Source organism: Pituophis catenifer, unplaced genomic scaffold, assembly GCF_029215685.1.
Source record: "Pituophis catenifer annectens isolate HBS135680 unplaced genomic scaffold, rPitCat1.0.hap2 SCAF_2, whole genome shotgun sequence".
NCBI lineage: Eukaryota > Metazoa > Chordata > Lepidosauria > Squamata > Colubridae > Pituophis > Pituophis catenifer.
The window spans coordinates 104,515,577-104,536,924 of NW_027256882.1; the positions used below are offsets into that span (position 1 = coordinate 104,515,577).

The window sequence follows — 21,348 nt, forward strand, 5'->3', positions numbered from 1 at the left end:
GCTAATATTACTTCAGGACATTAATGAAAAGATAGCCTGGCTTCATAGCAACTGTATGTATTATTGTACAGCTGTATGCCCAATAAGTTCTGCATACATTTCCGCATGTCTGCAGACCTATGACAATATATTATTTGATTTTACAGTCATCTTTGATTCTATCACATAGCTGAGTAATGTCATGATTGGAGCCAGATTGAATAGATTTAATATTTGATATTCTTAAAAGTATATTCTCTCATTTTGGAGCCAAAGCCTTCCAATAGCTATTTATGAAATCTAGAATTCTAAAACTTGGGTCTACCATTTGCACGCTGCATTTTTCTGCCATTTTAAAAGCCAGCCTTCTGTAGTTCCAGATGGACACAACTGAACCCTTAACTAATACCCTTTGCCTTTGTTTTCATCTAACCTCATTATTCTCTGCAGTAATTCCTGTGTCTCTGTCTTTCATTGCTTAAAACTGTTGCCAAAATAATGTAATTAACTGAAGAGTTACTTCATCAGGCACTGGCATCTGTATGTGAATAAGCAAAGGAAGAGTAAGACTATTAAAATCTCAACCCTGGGGAGTTTTCAAATATTCCTACATTTCTGAGACTGCATCTCAGTTCTGAGGTGCTGAAACATCCTGGATAATCACATGGTGGCTGAAGTATGACAAAATAAATTACTTTCTGGCATGTACTTACAATCTTATTATTTTTAGTTCTAAAAATACACATGCAACTGACAGTTCTGCTAGTTTGTGCTAGAGTCTCCCAGATGCTTCTAGCCTTATAATGCTATCAAACTGGGCGACCTTTCAGACTGGGAAACTATAGATTGAAATTGTCTTGAAATTGTCTGTGTATATTCACAGGATAAATGTTTTGCAAATTCTCAGTTACAGGTAAATGGTTAAGGTGCTAGACTAGGAACGGGAAGACTTGGGTTTCTAGTTCTCTCTTTGAAATGGAGGTCAGTTGGCTGAACTTGCGCCACTCATCCTCTTTTAGCTCAGATCAGTTTCAGATGATCTGAAACCAGTTTTCTGCTGGCTGAAAAAAAAAAAAAACCTACATTGCATATTGCATTGGACAAACTTTGCTGTAGTAACTAGGTGAGCACCATACAAAATAAGTGGACTCTGCAACTAAGTAGAGCAACTGCTAAGAAAAACCAGAACAAGGCAGAATTTGTTTAAGCTAATCTCCATCCCCACACAAATTTTGGACATATTTTGGATATTTCCTATAAGCTTCTTAACTCTCTGATCCTTTCCATGAAATGAAAAGTTAAAGTTAAAGTATACTAAAATTTAATTTAGACGACATGTACAGTATCGCTGCTCAAAACAATAACATTGGTGACAATAAAATAGTGTGATTTTGATGTAAACAATGAATTTTCTCTCCATGATGCCCAAGATCTCTCCAAAGGCTCTGTTAGGAGCAACTAATGGTGTCTGATAAAAACTTCCTCTGAATTAAAAAGAAAGTGCTGTCTGTTCATTTATCACTTTCCTTTCACAATACAGTACTTTCCCCCCTCTTTTTGACACAGCTTAACAGCTTGATGGCACTTTGAAGAAAGGATTTTTTAAAGTGGAGCTTTGTACGGATGCAGAATTCAAATGCAGCAGGTTTGGACCTGTTCACTCTGAACCCACTAAATGGAAATCCTTCTGATTTCCTGTACTTTGCCTTGGGATTTGGTCCTCAGCCAAAAATGATATCTACACCTGGTATTCAAGAAAGCATGTACTTTAGTTGGCAATGTAGAGGAAAAAAAGCAGGAAGTAGGATGAAATCACACTTTCACTGCTTTCTTTCAGCTAGAGTGACCACTAATTTTCGAAGTTTAGTTTTCTAAAGTGGAATGTTGAAAGTCCATGAATCAAACCAACGGCAACCATAAAGCGAAAAACAGAAAATGATCGGTGGAAATGCATTCTTGGTCTCAGTACGTGCAGGAAATATTCCACTGACAATGCACGCATCGTTTTCTCTGAACGTATGAAGGCCCCAGTGCCATTTATTTACTTATTTATTTATTTATTTATTTATTTATTTATTTATTTATATTTGCATTTATATACCGCCCTTCTCCCCCTAGGGACTCAGGGCGGTGAACAGCCGAAATTAAAATACATACAATATATAAGTTAAGATAGCTAAAATAAATTAAATCAATTGGGAAATTGGGAAAGATTGGCAAATGCAGTAAGATCCCGCAGATGCTGCTTGTTGATCCTGTGAATGGGACACAATCTGATGCATATCCATCCTATCTAACCTAGTAGGATGGGCAGATACATCCTACAAGCAATCCCACAAGTCATCTGGCCCTGTGCCCTGTAGATTGTTAAAGATGATAACCAGCACCTTGAATTGCATCTTGCTTGGGTTGAATCATAACCAGTTGCACAACCGCTCCCTTTCCAGGCTTTTATAACCTTCAGGCGCTGAGACAACACCTGACACCATCACATACCCAACATGGGGTGAAGATTTATAAATGGATATCACCTGCCTTTTGATTATTCTGAACCCCATGCCAATAGATGACCTCTCCCAGTGGTTTCATATAGATGTTAAATAGGAGGGAAAAGAGACTCAAGCATGGACACATCACTCATGCTAGTTGGACCTCTTCTTCCCCACCAGTATTGACTGGTACTGAGCATGGAGAAAAGAGGAGAATCACTGCAAAACAGTGCCACCGCTGCCAATCATTGGAGCTGGTCCAGCAAAATAACATGGTTGATGGCATCAAAAGCTGTTGAGAGATCCAGAAGGACCTTGATGGACCCACCACTCTGTTTCCCAAAGGTCATTCACAAGTGTAACTAATGCTCTCTCAGTACTATAACCTGGCCTGCATCATGTCTGAAAAGAGTCCAGATAATACAGATAATACAGAATACAGTAATAGAGTTGGAAGAGACCTTGGAAGTCTTCTAGTCCAACCCCTTGCTCAAACAGGAGATCCTATACCATTCCAGACAAATGGCTACCCAATCAGTTCTTAAAAACCTCCAGTGAAGGAACACCCACAACTTTTGGAGGCAAGCCATTCCACTGATTAATTGTTCTCACAATTAATCCTTTGACCTTACTTTGACCTCTCTTTGATAAGTTTCCATCCATTACTTCCTGCTTTGTTCTCAGGTGCTTTGGATAATACGTTGTTACTGCTTCTTTGTGATAGCCCGTCAAATATGGGAGGATTGCTATCATCTCACCCCTAGTCTTTCTGTTTGTTAGACTACACATACTCAGTTTTTTCATTCATTATATGTTTTGGCCTCCCATCCCCTAATAAACTTCGTTGCTCTTCTCTGCACTCTTTATTAAGCCTCAACATCTTTTTTATATCATGATGAATGTATAAAGCCCTACTGAGAAATGGAAATCATTGGGGTGCTCTTTTTTTTCTTTCTTTTTTTTCTTTTTTGAAGGAGTGAGACCATGTATTAAACTATGACCTGTATATTTTCAGCATTTCCTGGCCAATATAGGAGTTTTAGTTTGAAAGCAGCTGGAACCGCCAAGATGGGAAAGCTGGATTAAGCCAAAAACAAATTGGAGCATCATGTATAGGAAGGTAATCTGGTTTAAACAATTGCACTGAAGCACTAGAGGAAGGAAGCTAGGGGTGATGTAACAATAGTGGTGACTGAAGCGTAACAGGAAAACAAAAGGATAGGCATGAAATCATCACGATGATTTCGTGTGTATGTTTTTTTTAAAAGCATACTTAGTCTCTCCAACATGCTCTTTACAAGAGCAGTTTTAATAATTTTCTCAAGGTTATTTCCATATATTTATAAAAATTATTTCTTCTCAATGGATAGGCAAAATGAGTCCAGTGAGTAGGCAAAATGAAATGATTTTCATTATTTTATATTACAATCTGATATGTGTCTCAAAGTTATTTCCACTAAGCACAAATCAAGTCATTTTCCTCTGTCTTCTGCATTGTTCAGACAAAACTTAGACTAGAAGGGAAAGCATATGAAGAAGTTTTGGAAGTGTTAAACATGTTTAGCCTGGAGAAGACTCTGGGGAGGTATGATAACTGTCTTCAAGTATCCAAAAAGCAGCCATGTAGAAGTTGAGGCAGAATTGTTCAGCCTTGTTCCAGAAGGGAGGACAAGAAGTAATGGATGTGAATCACAAGGAAGTAGACTTTATCTGGACTTAAGGAAAATTTATCTAACAGCGAGAGATGTTCAAGGATGCAACGGACTGTCTCAGGAGATGATGGAATATTATTCACAGAAGGTTTTTAAATGGAGACTGGATGGCCATCTGTCACAGATGCTGTAATAGTGCCTTGGTTGGAAATTGGAGTAGATGTTCTCCAAGGTACAGTACCTTCCAACCCTATAGAACAGAGAGAAATTTTGGCTCTTAAATGTTGAGAATTACAATTCCCAGTCATTGTTATTAATAGTGGAAGATTATTGAAGGGAAACATTCAATGAACCCTGGTTTCCAGGATGCAGCTTGTCTTATCTTCTGAGGGATTAAGGTATTCTTAAAAATGTGCTTAAAAAGTAAATCCTTTCAGGTCTCACACAGCTTATTTCTGTATAGGTTGGAGCTTTCATAAGGTGGTAAACCAATTCTGTCCTATGGCATGATTTCTAAACAAGAGATGTAGCTCTTACTTTACATAACTGAACAGATATGTATAGAAATGTATAGAAATATACATGAAGTTGTCATTTATATGGAAGAATAGAGCAGGGCATGCAGCGAAAAAAATAGGAAGGAGATCATAAGACTAAATGACTCATATTCCGATGCTAACTTGCAAATTCAGTGTTTAGTGTTCCACCCATATAAACCAGATCCATATGAAGTCTGCATAGATGTTGTATATATTTGCTGGCAAACTGAGTCTAATCATTAAAAAAAAAAGTTTTCCAGACAAAACTAGCTCCTCCTGCTTCTATTTCTGCTTGTCCTGTTTTCCTTCTACCTTCTTCCACTTCCTTTATATATTTTACTTGACAGTTACCTCAACTTTTGTGAAACAAAAATAAAATACTAAGGATATTTCTGGAAACAATTCCAGTAGAATCAATCTGATCCATCTCTATGGGAGCATAATTTCTTACATGAATCTATGTTTTCATGTTTGGAAAGTCCATATATCATGTTGGCATGTGAAAGTACGAATTCTTTGTTTCTCTCTATTTCCTCATTCTCTGTAGACTTATTTCTTATATTTCCACGGGGGAGTGGGTTAAAGATATCCATACCTTTTTTTTAATTGTTGTAGTGGTAACTGGGCAAGGATTTTCAGTGGAAAATTAGCTAGGAGGGACAAATTTGAAACAGTCCTTCTTCCTTTCTGATTTTTACACATATTCCCTCTCTCCCTACCCCACCCCACCCCCATTGTAGGAGAGTGTTAAAATGTCTTTTTTTAAAAAAAATAATCTTTATTTACATTTGTCATTAAAAAAGAAGACAACACACCAGATAAATGACAAACAAAACAACAAAACAAATAATATACATGCCTATAAGTAGTACCTTAATAACTTAATATTCGGTACAATATATCTATATTACATTCTGGGGGAGGCAGAACAACTTAATTTACATTTATAAATCAGTTAGGTCTATCCGACCTCACTTTACTTGTATAATATAAATTCTTCAATAAATATGACTCCTAATCTAGTTTGGGATTATAGTTTTCTCTTCGATAGCCAAATATATAGTTTTTCCCAAGATAAACATGTTTGTGTTTGGTCTCTATCTTTCAGTTTTTTAGTCAATTTATCTGCTTCCGCACAATCCAAAATCTTCTTTATGATTGCTTCCTCTGATGGGGTATTTTTATCTTTCCAGAATTGAGCATATGTTAATCTCACTGCTGTGATAATATGTAATACAAGGTATCATGAATCTTTTTTAATATTTTCCGGTTTGGAGCCGAGCAAGCATGTCTCTGGTAGCCATTCAATCTCTTGGTTTAAGATCTCGTTGAGCCACTTTTTTATTTTTCCCCAAAATTTTACTGCTTCTGGGCACATCCACCATTGGTGATAATAAGTGCCACGCTCAAACCCACACTTCCAGCATTCAGTGGACTGTCCAGTAAACATTTTGGCCAATCTATCGGGGGAGAGATGCCATCTATATAGAATCTTGTAAATATTTTCATAATATGCCGTAGAAACTACTAGCTTCATATTCCCCCACCAAATCTCTTGCCATTTTTCCAGATGAACTGAGTAGCCAAAATTTTTCCCCCAGGCAATCATTGTATCCTTTATTATCTCATCGCCAATCTCTAACCTCATCAACAGTGTATAGCTTTTAGAAATCATGCCTTTTTCCTGGCCCATCAAGATTTTGTCTAACTGCAAGTCAACATTTATACCTTTCCTATCTCTGTCTTTTTTATATTTTGATTGAATCTGTAGATAGGTCCACCAATCCAATTGTAGTCCCTGGGAATTCAACTCCTGTTTTGGCTTTAGCTCTCCTCGTGCATTCAGCAAGTCTTTGTACATTAATTTTTTCACAGGGTTATATAACAGGGCTGGCATATGGTACTCTGGCGGGATAACACTCCACAAAGCAAATGGTTTACCCGGCATTATATAAGAAATATCTTAATTCAAAATTGGGAGAAGATCAGTAAGAAATACTATATTAAAACACCGTGCTGGATATCACCTCTAGAAGCGTTGATATATCCAAAATTATATAACCCTAAGAGTGTTAAAATGCCAATGCCTGGAGAAAGATACCTGGAATTCCATTCAGTACAGTTGATCTCTGTGTCTCAGTTATAACGTGATGCATTTGGCCTTGGCTTAGCATTTTATAATAACTTGGAAAACAGCAAATGTAATAACAGCAGTTATTTGCATGTAACTGCTTATACTAAATAGTCTTCTGACATGCCTGTTTCAGAAATGACATGCTGCAAAATTGTAGCTGATACTTAATGAATTTTTCAATAGAATGAGTTCCTCTAGAAAAAAAAAATCCTTCGGAATGCTTCCCCTAAAGTGCTACTGTTTATGTAATGAGACATACTTCCACAACATGTTTTCAAGGAGAGCTTTTTCAAATGACAAAATCTGGCTAAGGATAAGATACTTTTGGTGGCTTTATGTATAACCTTTATAATATGTGAATCGCAGCTCTGAGAAGTATAATCAAAACAAAGAGTTGATTTGCAAGGAGGTTTGATCATAACTCTCTTCTCCCAGACCTTCATTGCATCGAATCTAGTTTTCTTCAAGATAATATGATTACAAACATTTTGAAAGTAATGGAACTTAAAGAGTTGGCTTTGTACCCAAGTCTGGGGCTCCAAGTGTGTGCAGAGTCCCGCTTCTTGGTTATATTAGTGATTATGTTGTGTGATTTATTTTTGACTACAAACCATTTTAATTTTTCTATTTTTGTAATTGTTATTATATTTTTAATTTTGTTTGCCATCCAGAGTCACTTGTTGAGATAGGTGGCCATACAAATTGAATGTATGTATGTATGTATGGATAGATGGATGGACCAGGTAGCTAAAGCAAAATAAGATAAATATAGTTTTATTAGCACTAGTTGGGAAAAAGCTGTCTTGGGTTCTTGCTTATTTCAAAAGAAAGCAAGGCTCTTTTCATTGAATTCAATGGGTTGATTGTATTTGAAGAGTTGATTTGTTTTTAGACCAGACTGTCTTTGTATTGTCCTGTTGTGTAAATTGCCTGGAATTTATATACTGAGGTGGCATTCAGGTTTGAGTGAATAAATAAAGGGCACAAAGGAAGTACTTTGGAAGAGGTAGGAAGAGGAAGAGGTCTCTACCATAGGACTAGAGCAGGGATGTCCAACCTTGGCAACTTTAAGACCTATGTACTTCAACTCCCAGAATTCATCAGCTAGCATGTCTGGCTGGGGAATTCTAGGAATTCAAGTCCATAAATCTTAAAATTGCCAGGGTTGGACATTCCTGCTGTAGAGAATTTCAGAACATCTAGATACTCTTGGATCAATTCCCATAAAATAAAAACAATTGTTGCAACAGATGACGCATATCACACATGCATGCATGCACAAACACACACACAAACATATTCAAATTCTAAACAGATCTGTATGTTTTATTTTATTTATTCTGATTATGTATCTGGGACTTATCCTAGCGAGATATATATTTAGCATGACAAAACCTTTCCCCTTTCAGCTACTCTTGAGGTGGCCCTGACTGTGAATTTTGAAAATTGAAGTCTACACATCTGGAAGATATCAACTGTTGGGAGACTGAATTATACTATATTATATTTCAGCATTGTATGTAGTATGCAAATATAATCCTAATTATACTTTAGCCAGCTACATTGCCCAAGTAATCAAGCTAGTGTTTTATTTCACATGGAACAGAGATGGTGAGAAAACACAATCATTGCAAAGAAGTTTGGTGCTACAAAAGAAGATTCTTTAGCCATAAGGATTTAAGACTTTATCAAATAACGTCAAATTCATTCAGAGCTTTGTTTTTTCTCTTCATTAACCTCTAATTACAGGAGTGATTAACACATTTATTTTCCATTTATATTCCTGGAGTTCACTGCAGATGGATGAGTTTCAGCAGAATGTTTACTTTTCCAGAAATGCAGTTTAAAATGACAAAGCACAAGGCCTTCATTTAAATTATCTGAGCTATTTGAGAAAAGTGGATTGTTGAAACAAAGTGAATACAGTCATTAATAACTGGAGCCCAGGCCACACAGCTGTAATTATCGCATTCTCTCTGGACGTTTCCCTGAAAAATTCATCTGCATTTACATATTAATCTACACAATAAAAGAGCATTTACTTATCTTTTGTTCTCATATGTAAACAGCAAGTGTTGTACATGTCTTTGCAGCTTCCCTGCTGTTAGCAAACCTACTGCTTTAAAACCTGCTAGTTTATTTCACAAGATCTACTGCATTTTGTATGCGGAGGAAAATTCAATTCCATGAATGGGATTGGAAAGAGTAATGGAAGAGACATTGCTTAGTATACTACATATATTGTTATGGAAAAGCTTATAGCCTACTCAAAGAAAGTAGCATTTAGCCAACTAATGTGATAAAAAGGGAATGAGGTTCTTAACCACCGAAGTAGCTCATCCTAGCATAAAACACAGGAATCTAGCCCACCGTTTGACCATTAAAATCAAATCTACGTGTACAAAGTGTTGGAAGAAATGTCCCTCTGATTCAGTTCCAAGCCAGGAGGAAGACACTGGAAACATGGAGGCTGATTGGAAAGATGGTTTAATGATGAAGCAGAATCACCAAGCACATTGTTCTCCAGTACAGCTGAACACATGGAGTTGAGAGTGAGGGGTTTTTATACCTTCTCTTGGGCTTTGAACTTGAGCTTCCTGTTCCTGTGCGAGAACATATATTCGATTGGCTGTTGTCAGACTCCCATGGTGCCATGTACAAATCCTAGGAGTTTGTCTGAGCAAAGCTTGGTTGACATTTGGCTGATGTAATGTCCTTAGGAGATTGTGCAATGTAGTGAGCTCTGCTTCTAGTGGGTTAATCCTATTATTTCCTGGAGGGTCATGTCTTAATCCCATCACCCTGAAGCTGAAGATCTTTTGTTTTGTAGATAGGCTGGTCCAGTCCTGTTGGGGCTATTAAGAAAGACTTGGGGGCTGCTTTCTGTCTTTAAAAACATGTTTCTCCTTTAGGGAAATATAATATTCTGCTTTTTAAAATATTTCCCAAAATATTTCATTCTTCTAGGAGGAGTGGCTTCCCTGAATAGTAATCTGATTATAACCAATAACCAATCAGTCTAGAAATCTAGATAATAGATTTTCAATTGATACTTTATTCCCCCATTTTTAATAATACACGATGGACAAAATCAGGAATGGTTTATCTGGACTATATACACGGAGGTCATCTTAAGCTTTAAGCTAGTTCCATATGAAGCCCTTCAACATCTAAAATACATATTCTTTATTCTCCAGTCATGTAAACAGAAATAGAAGTCAGGGTCAGCATGGATGTGGATAAGGTGGGATTTTAACAAAAAATGAGACCGATTTTGAGGTATTAATCTGGGAGGGTTTCTTTTTTCTTTTAACTAAGATGTGATTATTTTACATCTCAACATGGAAGGAATCTCTGCTTTATATTTCATCAGACAGAGGGAGCCCAAAGCTTACAAAAAAAGGGAATTCAGGAGCCACAAGCATTTCAGGAACCACGAATTGCCCATCATGTATATTCTGAAAAGCATGGGGTGATGGGAGATTTTTTTTCCATTGCTAGAAGAAGCGATATGATGCAGTAAAATATAGCACTTTCTATTAAGGAAAACAAGCTACCACTTTTCAGTGGAGAGTTAGTATTGCCTAAAAATAACCCTTAAAGCTCCACCTTCTGTAGTAGAACATCAAAGGAACAGCAGAATTATTTGTTTGTTTATCTGTCTATTTATATCCCACCTTTATTATTTTTACAAATAACTCAAGGTGAAGAAAACACCCAGCATACTTTCCTCCTCCTATTTTCCCCACAACAAGAACCCTTTGAGGTAGGTTGGGCTGAGAGTGAGTGGCTCAAGGTTACCCAGTCGACTTTCATGGTTAAGGTGGGCTTTCATGGTTAAAGTGGTCTCTTGCATTCTAGCCTGGTACCTTAACCACTACCTTAAACTGGCTGTCTGAAGTGAAGAATAGCAATAGCAATAGCACTTAGACTTATATACCGCTTCATAGTGCTTAAGAGCCCTCTCTAAGCAGTTTACAGAGTCAGCATATTGCTCCCAACAATCTGGGTCCTCATTTTACCCACCTTGGACAGGATGGAAGGCTTGAAGTGGTGATCTACTGAACTGAAGCTAACAGTCAGCTGAAGTTGCCTGCAGTACTGCACTCTAACCACTGCGCCACCTTGGCTCCTTACAAATACACTTCAGTAGTACAAAATCATTTCAGCAAATTACTTTTTAGGCTTTATTAATTGCTATATGCCATATGTATATACTTTTCATCCTCCTTCTCTCATCACTATTCAATATAGGACAACACAATACTGGAGGAAGAAAATAAAGAAATAAAATAATAAGGTTTCCATTTCATTGGGGAAAGTAGTGAAGGGACCATCAAAGAACATCAGCTATGGTTAACTTATGGTCCTTGCAGGTACAGATGCATGGTGAGCAAGATAACAGCAATAAACTTTCAGTTTTGGCTAAGCTAAGGCAATCGACCCCAAAATAAGCATACCACCCACAGCTGAAATCTTAGGAATGTCAGAATGCCCTTGCAGAAATAGCGTGCATGTTCTGATTTCATTAAACATGCATTGCAAAGTCTTGAAAAACAGATGGGCTGGGATCTGGAAAACAGCATGATAAACAACTAAGATACTTCAAGTCACATGAATTTACATTAGGGAGAAAAAACAGGAATGGACTCCTACAGCAGCGGGTATGTAAAATTCCCATTTTAGTCACTTTTCCATAAGTCATAAAAAGACCACAAGGATTGCCAATCATTTTCTACGTGCAGTCAAAACTGATTTTGAACTGGGAGAATTGGAGCATATTGCATAAGCCAAACTGAACCAGGAAAGAAATCACAATTTACAAATCTTAGATGCAACTTCTGACCTCTAGTGGTTCCACGTAGTTTCCGCTTAGTATTCCTGTAACCAAAGCAATAAAAAGGGAAGTGACTATTCTGGAACAGAGGTTAAATAGCACATCAAAAGGAAATAGTAAGAAAGTGGTAATGAATCACATGTGGAGAAAGTCAGTGTGATGCTCCACCTCACCGACAACACTTGTGGTTTATAACATAGGAAATGAAACTACAAATCATATTGACAGAAAAGAAAAGTGCAGGAGACAGGATAATGGGTGCACATGGTTGGGTGGGCGGACTCAAGCCATTTCCCATTTTATGCAGCAGTTGCTGCAGTGCTGATGCAGTTTTACTAAGATGCCAGAGACTCACTGTATTAAAGAATAACACTTGATAAAGCAGCCAACTCAGACAAGATCAGAGGCTTCCCACCCACCACCAATAATAACAACAAGATTAGATAATAATAGCAACAGTGTGTTAGTGAGCTATCTCCACAGCATGCTGCTCAAAACCACCATTAAAACAACTTTCTTCTGTGTATTACTTTCCAAGACGCATTGTGCTCAAAATCGTTGCTCATAAGCAGGGTTGGGTTTCTTTGTTTTTAAGGGTCAATTTCAGATATTAATGTTACAAGAAAATTATGATTTTCTTCAAAATTTTGAAGAACATTGTCTTTTCTTCAAAACTGAATATAACTTTGGAAATGAAATGAGAAAGAAAGGACAAGCTTACACCAAGGTATTTGATTTATAATAAAAGTTTTGGTCATAAACTAACTTACTTGTTATTAAAACCTCCATCGTGTTGTTGAAATATCACCTTATCCCAAAATTAAGAAGATGCAGCAATAGAAGCTCCAGATTTGTCTAGATTTAAAGGATAAGCTAGCTCCATATTTTTGGGATATATGTGTTAGTTTCAACAACTGATACTCATTTAAGAGCCATAGTGGCACAGTGGTTTGAATGCAGTATTGCAGGCTAACTCTGCCCACGGCTTTAAGTTCGATCCTGAAGGGGCCTCAAAGTTGACTCCACCTTCCATTGTTGTGTGTGTGTGTGTGTGTGTGTGTGTGTGTGTGTGTACATATACATATTTATTTATTTATTTATTTATTTGTTTAAATTTCTATACCGCCCTTCTCCAAATAGGACTCAGGGCGGTGCACAGCCTAAGTAAAAACAAAGCATACAAAATTTAAAAAATACATATACATATACATATACATATACATATACATATACATATACATATACATATACATATACACACACACACATATGCAAATCCATGAAGTCTTCCTGGCAACATTTTTTCACAAGTGGTGGCCCTTGCCTACTGCTTAGGGTGGAGAGAGAGGCTGGCTATATGCCTCAGATGTGATCTCTTCTGGTTTCTAGCTCAGAACCTTTAACAACCATTGCACCAAACAACACTCTATTCTAAACTTCTGTAATGTGAAGGTGGCATTTCATCCTTTCATCCCAACCCATTAAAAAGTTGGCAGATGCCTAAAGATTCAGAAGCTGCCAGGATGAAAGGATGGGAACATCTTACAGTTATTTAGCACGAGCGGCTGTAGGACTTTTATTCAAAGAACACATATTTTTTCATCATATAAGGCTATACTTTTTCCATGCTTGTTAACGGTGTTTTTAATTTGTTTGGTCCAGGAAAGGGAAACACATTTTTTAAAAGGATAAAGAAAAAAGTGGGGAAACAATAAATAGGATTATTCGTCCTTCTTTCAAAAAGATGTGCTATATGTGGAACCGTTTTATAGGAAATGTTTGCTAGTCATCCTGTAATAAAATTTTGATTCCAGTAAATGAAATGAAATAATGAAATGAAACTGGGAAGTTTACTAATCTCTGCTACTGTTTATTTCATTGCAGGTTTTTTAAAAACCTTCTTAGTTCTAGCTGCAATTATTATTATTAACCTTGTTTTAAAAAGGACTAACGGATTTAAACAATATGGTGATTATGTCTCTGAGTAATTATTACTGGGAAAGCACTATTATCCTTATGTTGTGAACTAAAGATAGACCATTTTGTAGACCATTTATGATCAAGAATGCTGTACCAGATGGACTTTTTTGTCTGGAAATTTTAGGAATAATAGCCTCAAAACATATGGAATATATTAAGTAGGGAAAAGCATTTGATCTGATATAGGTGGGATGTTACATTCTTGATATTTCTGGGGATTTGAGAGGCTTCAAAAATGTGTCAACTCTGAATCATGCTGTAAGAAATTACATACTCATAGCTATTGTTATGGAACATTTCTTGTGATTTTGCAACTCGGTTCTATTGTGTCAACTTTGCTGAAGTGTCTCATGTATGATTTCATCATACTGAAAAATTCCAAGTATGAACAAGAGTCTCTTTGCTCTAAAGTTCTGTGTCCTTATAAGTAATTTGGTCCAAGTAAGAAGCTTGACAAATATTATCTCCCTGATATCATACAATTCAGTATTTGTGAGGATTCCTTGCCAGCACAGTGTCTCTGGGCAGTATAGATTTATATTTATAGGAATTCCTTATTATTCTCTTACCCAGAATCATAGTAAAAGTACCCAGTCACGAATATAGCTGTTGTTCAGAATAATCTAAAGGAATCAATTATTAGTGTTTACATTTAATTACTTAGTAAGGTAACAGTAAAGGTTCCCCTCACACGTATGTGCTAGTCGTTCCCGACTCTAGGGGGCGGTGCCCATCTCCATTTCAAAGCCGAAGAGCCAGCGCTTCTGAAGATGTCTCCGTGGTCATGTGGCCGGCATGACTAAATGCCAAAGGCGCACGGAACGCTGTTACCTTCCCACCAAAGGTGGTCCCTATTTTTCTACTTGCATTTTTTACGTGCTTTCAAACTGCTATGTTGGCAGAAACTGGAACAAGTAACGGGAGCTCACCCTGTTACATGGCACTAGGGATTTGAACTGCTGAACTGCCAACCTTTCGATCGACAAGCTCAGCATCTTAGCCACTGAGCTACCGTGTCCCTAATTACTTAGTACAAGGAAACAAATGATCCTGAAATAATTTTAGTGCTTTCAAGAAAGAGATCTGAAATATTTTAAATTCTTATTGTAAACAATCCTGTTGACTTCCTTGGAAGATACATACTGGGTAAATGATCTTTTTCTGTCAGATTTAAGATAAACTTATTTAAACATATTTAAATATGTTTACATATTTACTTAAAATAAAATGATTTTCCTAGCTTAGAACTTCTAAAGAACATTCTGAAAATATTTTGGATCACTGGCTTCTGACGGGAAACAATGATATAAATTCACATTGGAGGTTCTCTTATAGCAATTGAATTTATCTGACTCGGAGTTCTACCAGAAATCTTCTCCCACCTTATAAGAAATGGATCAATTGGTAACTTCCAGAACACATAAACACTGGGTTATAAACCTTTCACACCAAGATAATATGTGTATTTCACTACACAGTCTCTATGTATCGAAGTGAAGAGAGGAACAAAACTATGTGTAGATAAACTTGAGAGAACAAATGGAAAGAGAGATAAGTCTTATGCAGATCTTAAAAATGCTAATCTTCACCAGGAACAACTGTTCAAAAGGATCTTTGCTTTTCAAGAGGAATGTCTAATGCACGGGTGTCAAACTCGTGGTGTCATGTTGCCATCACATAACATTTTGTGATGTTTTTCCCATTCGCTAGGGTGGGCGTGGCCTGCATATGACACATCCAGCCTGTGGGCTGCCAAGTTTGTCACCCCGAGTCTAATGTACTGCACATTCTGCCCATTCAAACATATTCTACTGTTCTCATCAGATGACCTTTCCTCCATCCATAGATAATTATTTGGGAGAAACCTCTTGCTATCCTATCAGTAAGGACTGCACTACAGTTCGATGTTAACCTTAAAAGGTGAGGCCTCAACCTAAAGCATCACAAATGGGCTAAGAAAATATCAACTTGCTCAAGGAAACCTTGGGGCTCCAGGTGATAGTACTTAAGATCATATAATCAGGTTGCTTTTCTTCCCAGATAGCTTGTTCTGAAGGCCTCTGGGAAGAAAGGAGAGAGATCTAAGCTACTTGTGAAGGGAGTAGTGGTTAGAAATTGCGAAGGACACAATTAGTCTTGTGTCTCTCCAAAATCCAAGGTAAGCAACTGAGGTGTTCTTTAAAAATATAGATAATGCCAATTCATATTCCTGATATGCATTTTCCCCCTTTATTCATAAATAGCTCTACACCATAACTTGCAGAATGGAGGTCAGAACAGGTATCACAATCGAAGTCCTGTCCTTCTCTATGTTCATGTGAAATTGATGCAAGTACAAGAGGGATAGGACTTCGATATTTGAAATAATTCTAGATTATGGCTGGTTTTTTTACCGACAATCTGCCATCCTGAATAAAATAAGACAATGTTAACAACTAGCAGTTAAAGGGACAAACTTGTATTTATTGCACAAAGTTCCCCTAAAACTGGGAACAGTTATTATAATACAAGTCCACATCTTGAGATATGTATGTACATTTCTGTATGTGTGTATGTGTATGTATGTATATAACAGAAAAACACAAAAGATAACAATTATGTACATTTTATCCAGCATATAACACATACCACCATTTACATAATTTAGAGAAGACTGAAAACAAGACAATTAAAACCCCTTTTAAAAAAAATCTGTTTTTAACTCAAACAGATTTTAAAAGGCTACATTGAAAAATCATGTTTCAGATTTCCCTTTCCCTTTGTTTTTTTAAACAATCTTGCATTTGCAAGTTAACAGTGGAAATAAATTTGTTAGCATTTATGTGCAATATACTTAAATATTTTCAGCCTTAAAATTAAGACATTAATGGGCATTAGAAATATTGCAAAAATCAAGATTAGTCTTGTACATACATTGTTCTGAACAGCATGATATGAAGTCAATGCTACAGCACTGTTATACTTCCCTTAGAAAAAAAATTAAAATCCAGATAAATCTATGCAGTACCTTGATATTTCATGTACCATATATAAGTTATCAGTCACAAGAAAGCATGCTCTCATGCCATACTTTTGCACAGTAATTATTCCCATTATATAATTAGAATGAGTAACAAGATCATTAAAAAAAAAAACCAGTTCAACCAAATGCTTGGAATTGAAGGATAATGTTTAATTATCTAATAATTTTGGAGAAATTAATCAATGGTAACACTTATTACTTGAAGAAATTACCAAGGTCTCTTGTTAATCCAGTGCTTTTCAACCTTGACAGCTTGAAGCTGTATGGACTTCAGCTTCCAAACTGGCTGGTGAATTCTGGGAGTTAAATTCCAGACATCTTCAAGTTGCCAAGGTTGAGAAACGCTGGCATTTACAAGCTTTTAAAATTGCCAGTGAACATATAGTTCACTGCTGCAGTGGAAAAACTTCCCATTTAGAGGTCCTACTTAGAGTTCATCTAGGAAACCGCATAAATGGATGCCTTCAAATCACCAATAGCCACCATCAAGAAAGATAACAGAATAACTACATATGCAGCTGTCACACAATGCAGAAACAGAGAGGGAACAAATAAGCAAATTCTTTGCTCCAACAAGAATTCCTGTATTTTACAACATGAAAATAGCATACCAGAATATTTTAAATCCACTTGTACTGTACAAACGCCTCTGTAGCTGAGAACAGAAGCCCTAAGAGGAACAGGAGAGCTGTAAGGCCAGGCAATACCGCTGCAATCAACAGCTTAATTTCTCAATACCGCAGGAGGAAAACTAAGATGGAATATCATTTGGGATTCTTGGAAATCAGATGACAAATTGTTAAAGGCCAATCTATATGTGGCAAGAGCAGACTATATCCTAGCTTTACATGTGAATCACACAGGACCACTTTTAGATATGCAGATGATTGCTGGTCTTTTACCATTTTGAGTAATTATGACCTTCACTTCAGAATAATGGAGGAAAGAAAATTGACTGGAGATAACAAAAGCTTACGGTATAAACTGTCCTATCCTTTTGCAAAAAATGTAGTTACAGAATATCTGCCATGAAGCTGCAGTGTGGAAACCCCTGTGGGACTTAACATTTGAGTTAAAATTTTGGCTTTCAGTACTGCAGACTTTTATCATCACGTCCAACACATTCATCACTTTTTTCAACATGAAAATCCTTGAAACCTGCAGTTTCTTTACTAAACATGTTCAAGGTGATTGTCTGCAAGATATATGGGGGTGAGGGGTGGGAGACAGATTTATGTTCAGACTGGAATGCAAATTATCTCTCAGTTGGGAAGAACCATAGAAAATATTATAAATCAGGTGTCCTTGACTATTGAAAAACCCTTTTTCCTGTCATAGTTGCAGCTTCTGTTTTCGGGCAGACTTTTAGATCTTATTGTTAAAAAAATTAAATTTTAGCACAATTATAATGTAGCCACCTGATGAGAACCACTTAAAAATCTAATCATACGTTTATTTTTGCCCCAATTTCCTTCTATTAAGATATGAGAAACAATTGAGCCCATGTTGTTTGCTGGGGTTACGTTAATGACCAGCCCAAGCTTAATTAATTTTAACTACAATAGGCAAATCTATGTCTACTTAATTGTAACATTTAATGCAGCCATTAGTGAGTGACATCTGTATTAAAATCAACCTGAGCTCTCAGGGTTCACATTATGCTTAGTGGGGAGACAGCCTGATTTGCAAAGCTTCTTATCTTTCCATTTGTTCTGAAGAAAAACAATGGCCCGACAAGTTAAATGCTAAACTCACTCACTTTCGTCTACCACTGCAAAGGCCCAGCAGACTGAATGCTAATTTAAGATTACACTGTTAGGTAATGTGCAGGTGTAGGGATGGATTTTTATACCAGAAAAAAATCTTGCTAGAATTTTTAAATGTTTGGAAAGCTTAGACATGTGTAACAGGTCACATTTATCTGTGTGCTCTGATGGAAATTGAATATTGTTTTATATGGATTTTTATTCACTTCTCAAGTATGTTACTAAAACTGTTCCTTGACTGTCAAGGAACAAGTATTTATAATGTGGAAGAAAAGTCTGCACATATTATTGTGACTTAATTATTTTATCATATACTTTATTCAAATAAAAACTGAATTGTTATTCATTTTAAATAGTTTTTTCTATAATATTAGCCCCAATCTTACCGATTGCGGCAAGTATTTGAAAATAAGTGAAAATGACAGGGAAAAATAAGTGAAAATGAAAAATCTTGCTGTGTAAGGTAGTGATTTTGTTCAGTTAAAAAAAAAACACACACCAAATGCTGGAGAAGCAATCAAGTAGTAAGAAGTGGAGAAGTAGGGATCCTTTAACAAGTGATAAGATTTTGCTACATAAAATAGTTTTAGGCTCTGTCCAATTATTTTTTAAAATTTTAATAGACTGCATAGGCTACTGTGCAATAAAATAAATGATTGTTTGCAAATCTGCCCTATACCTTCTCCAGTTGAAACTGTTTTAAAGTTCCCAGATGATGGGCTTTCCTCCTATTATTATTGATGTCACAGACCTAATACAGTCATAGTATACAGCAATAGTGTTATCAAAGTAGCTCCAGAAGAACTGTTTTTATTACGGACAAGGGCAATGTAATATGCTTTCCAGCAAAGGCAAGGAAGAAAGACTCTAACAATCTTCAAAAATAGACCAAAAGAAAAAAAAACCTCAACAACTGAAAGGCTTCATGTGTATATGAATTAGGAAAAAATGTGTTTTGAGTTCAACTGAATTAAAATATCACAAAATAAAACAATTCGCTATGTTGTTGATGCTTGACTAGATACAGGGAAAAGTATTAAATGCTTTTAATGCCATTTCCCCTTATTTAACTCGAGGTAGTAAAAATGATTCAAAATAATATCATCATCCCCTAAATTAAAAACTACCACATCTTTTGGAACTACAACTCCCAAAAATCCATGTTGGCTGAGAAGTCTTAGAATTCTAGCTGCAAAACATCTAGAGGGCTCTTCAGATTGATTTCAAAATATATGTTTATAACTTACAGGTCCCAAACCAGAATTCTTTATTGCTTAATCATGACCAAAACGATAGCATAGGATGAAAGGGGATGGCATAGTTTGCCTTTCCATTTTTATATCCCCACTCCATATTTCCAGGTCTTCTCCCAAAGACTGTAAGTGGGCACAGAGTGGTTGCCAGAGGATACAATTGAACAGAACTTGTAAATCCCATTAAACTCCCTGGGACTTACTTCAAAGCAAACATGCATATGATTAGATTGTAAACCAGTTCTTAATAAACAGGTTAGAAAAGTGATCTCATCAGAATAGCCTAATAATGAATACAATGCAAACAAATTGAGTTTTAAAGCTTAAAATTTGTCAGGATAATTAAAGAATTTTACCCCCAGCATTTTAACTCTATTATAGAAATTGTATAATTTCTAAGGTATAAATTCTCAGTAATTCATTCTCTTCTGAATTTTTTGAAAAATACACTGAAATTAATGGAACACCAAGATGTAATAAAGCTCTTACAACATCCTCTTTTTTAAAAAAAAATAGGTTTAACAGCACCTAGTTTTTCTTTATAGCCTCCCAAATGAAGCTTGATCAAAAGGGGAAGAAATTCTTGTTAAAAAAACTAACAAAATATTACAGAACATTTGTTCAGCTTTTTCCTTTTTTATAAAAAAACAAATATTTGTTTTCTGTAATCTTTAAACAGTAGTATCAACATCAGAACATAACAAGCATAATGTCAATTTCGCACCCAAATGGGGGGATATGAATATATATATTCATATATTCATATTTATTCATTCATTCTCAATCAATATCAAGCATTCATACAAATATTACACCCAGGTCTCCTCCTATGGAAAGAATCGCACACTACCTTCGCAACTCCTACCTGCCATTAACAAATTAATTTCTGCACTTCTGACACAGTTGAACTGGTTACAATCCTACCTGCCTTTATCAAATAAACATTTTGTTGTACTGCTAATGCAGTTGAATTGGTTACAAAAAGACCTTTGTCATTATGCATTGTATATATACTATTAATTGGCTTCAAACATTAGCTGTTTCCAATCCCTTGTACAAGCACCAACAGCACTTTGGAGGCCACAAAGGAGTTCTTCATTCTGGTGATCCTGTAATTCAACAGTCTGCAGTTACAATTGTTTTGGCAATCCTTGTCCAAACCATGTATAGTACTCCAAGCTCTAGTGTCTTCTTTAGTAATCTGAATCTCTGTTCCATTGGTTGGTTGGTTGATTTTTAAATGAATAGGCAAGGAAAAGAAGGGGAACATGTTTGTACATTTATGTGTTCACTTGCAGAGGCACATTATCAAGCTGGCAGGTTGTTCAAGTCACTTGCCTGCAAGGAAGAATGAGTCTGGAAAATGGAAGTTCATGTCTGTTTCCTTGTCTTCCGTTTTATAAAAATAGAATTATTGTCTTTGCCCTTTTGGGGTTTTAGAGAAGAATCTGGGCAACATAAGGAGAGTGGGTGCTTGCTACAGCTGCCAATAAAGGGAGGTCACTGGATTCAATCCTACAAGACAAAGAAATATTATCAACAATCACACTGACTTGAAAAATTCTGAAGCTCATTATAGTTTTCTCCTGTAAAAGTACTTCTAGTTAGTTTATTAAAACATAAACAGCTTGTTTATATGAACTGTCAATGTACTTTAAATGTATTACAGTAACCTCTGGATGTTTCTGTAATTAAAG

General features: G+C 36.2%; 1 protein-coding gene across 2 annotated transcripts in view; it reads right to left on the reverse strand.

Moving 5' to 3' along the window:
• Positions 1-16,052: 16,052 nt before the first annotated feature.
• FNIP1 (folliculin interacting protein 1) overlaps positions 16,053-21,348 on the reverse strand; it is a 102,822-nt gene continuing 97,526 nt past the window's right edge. For both annotated transcript variants that reach the window (XM_070937315.1, XM_070937316.1), the window contains exon 18: positions 16,053-21,166. In XM_070937315.1, coding sequence (XP_070793416.1) covers positions 21,088-21,166 — 79 coding nt within the window. In that variant the 3' untranslated portion in view covers positions 16,053-21,087. The remainder of the gene's footprint in view (positions 21,167-21,348) is intronic.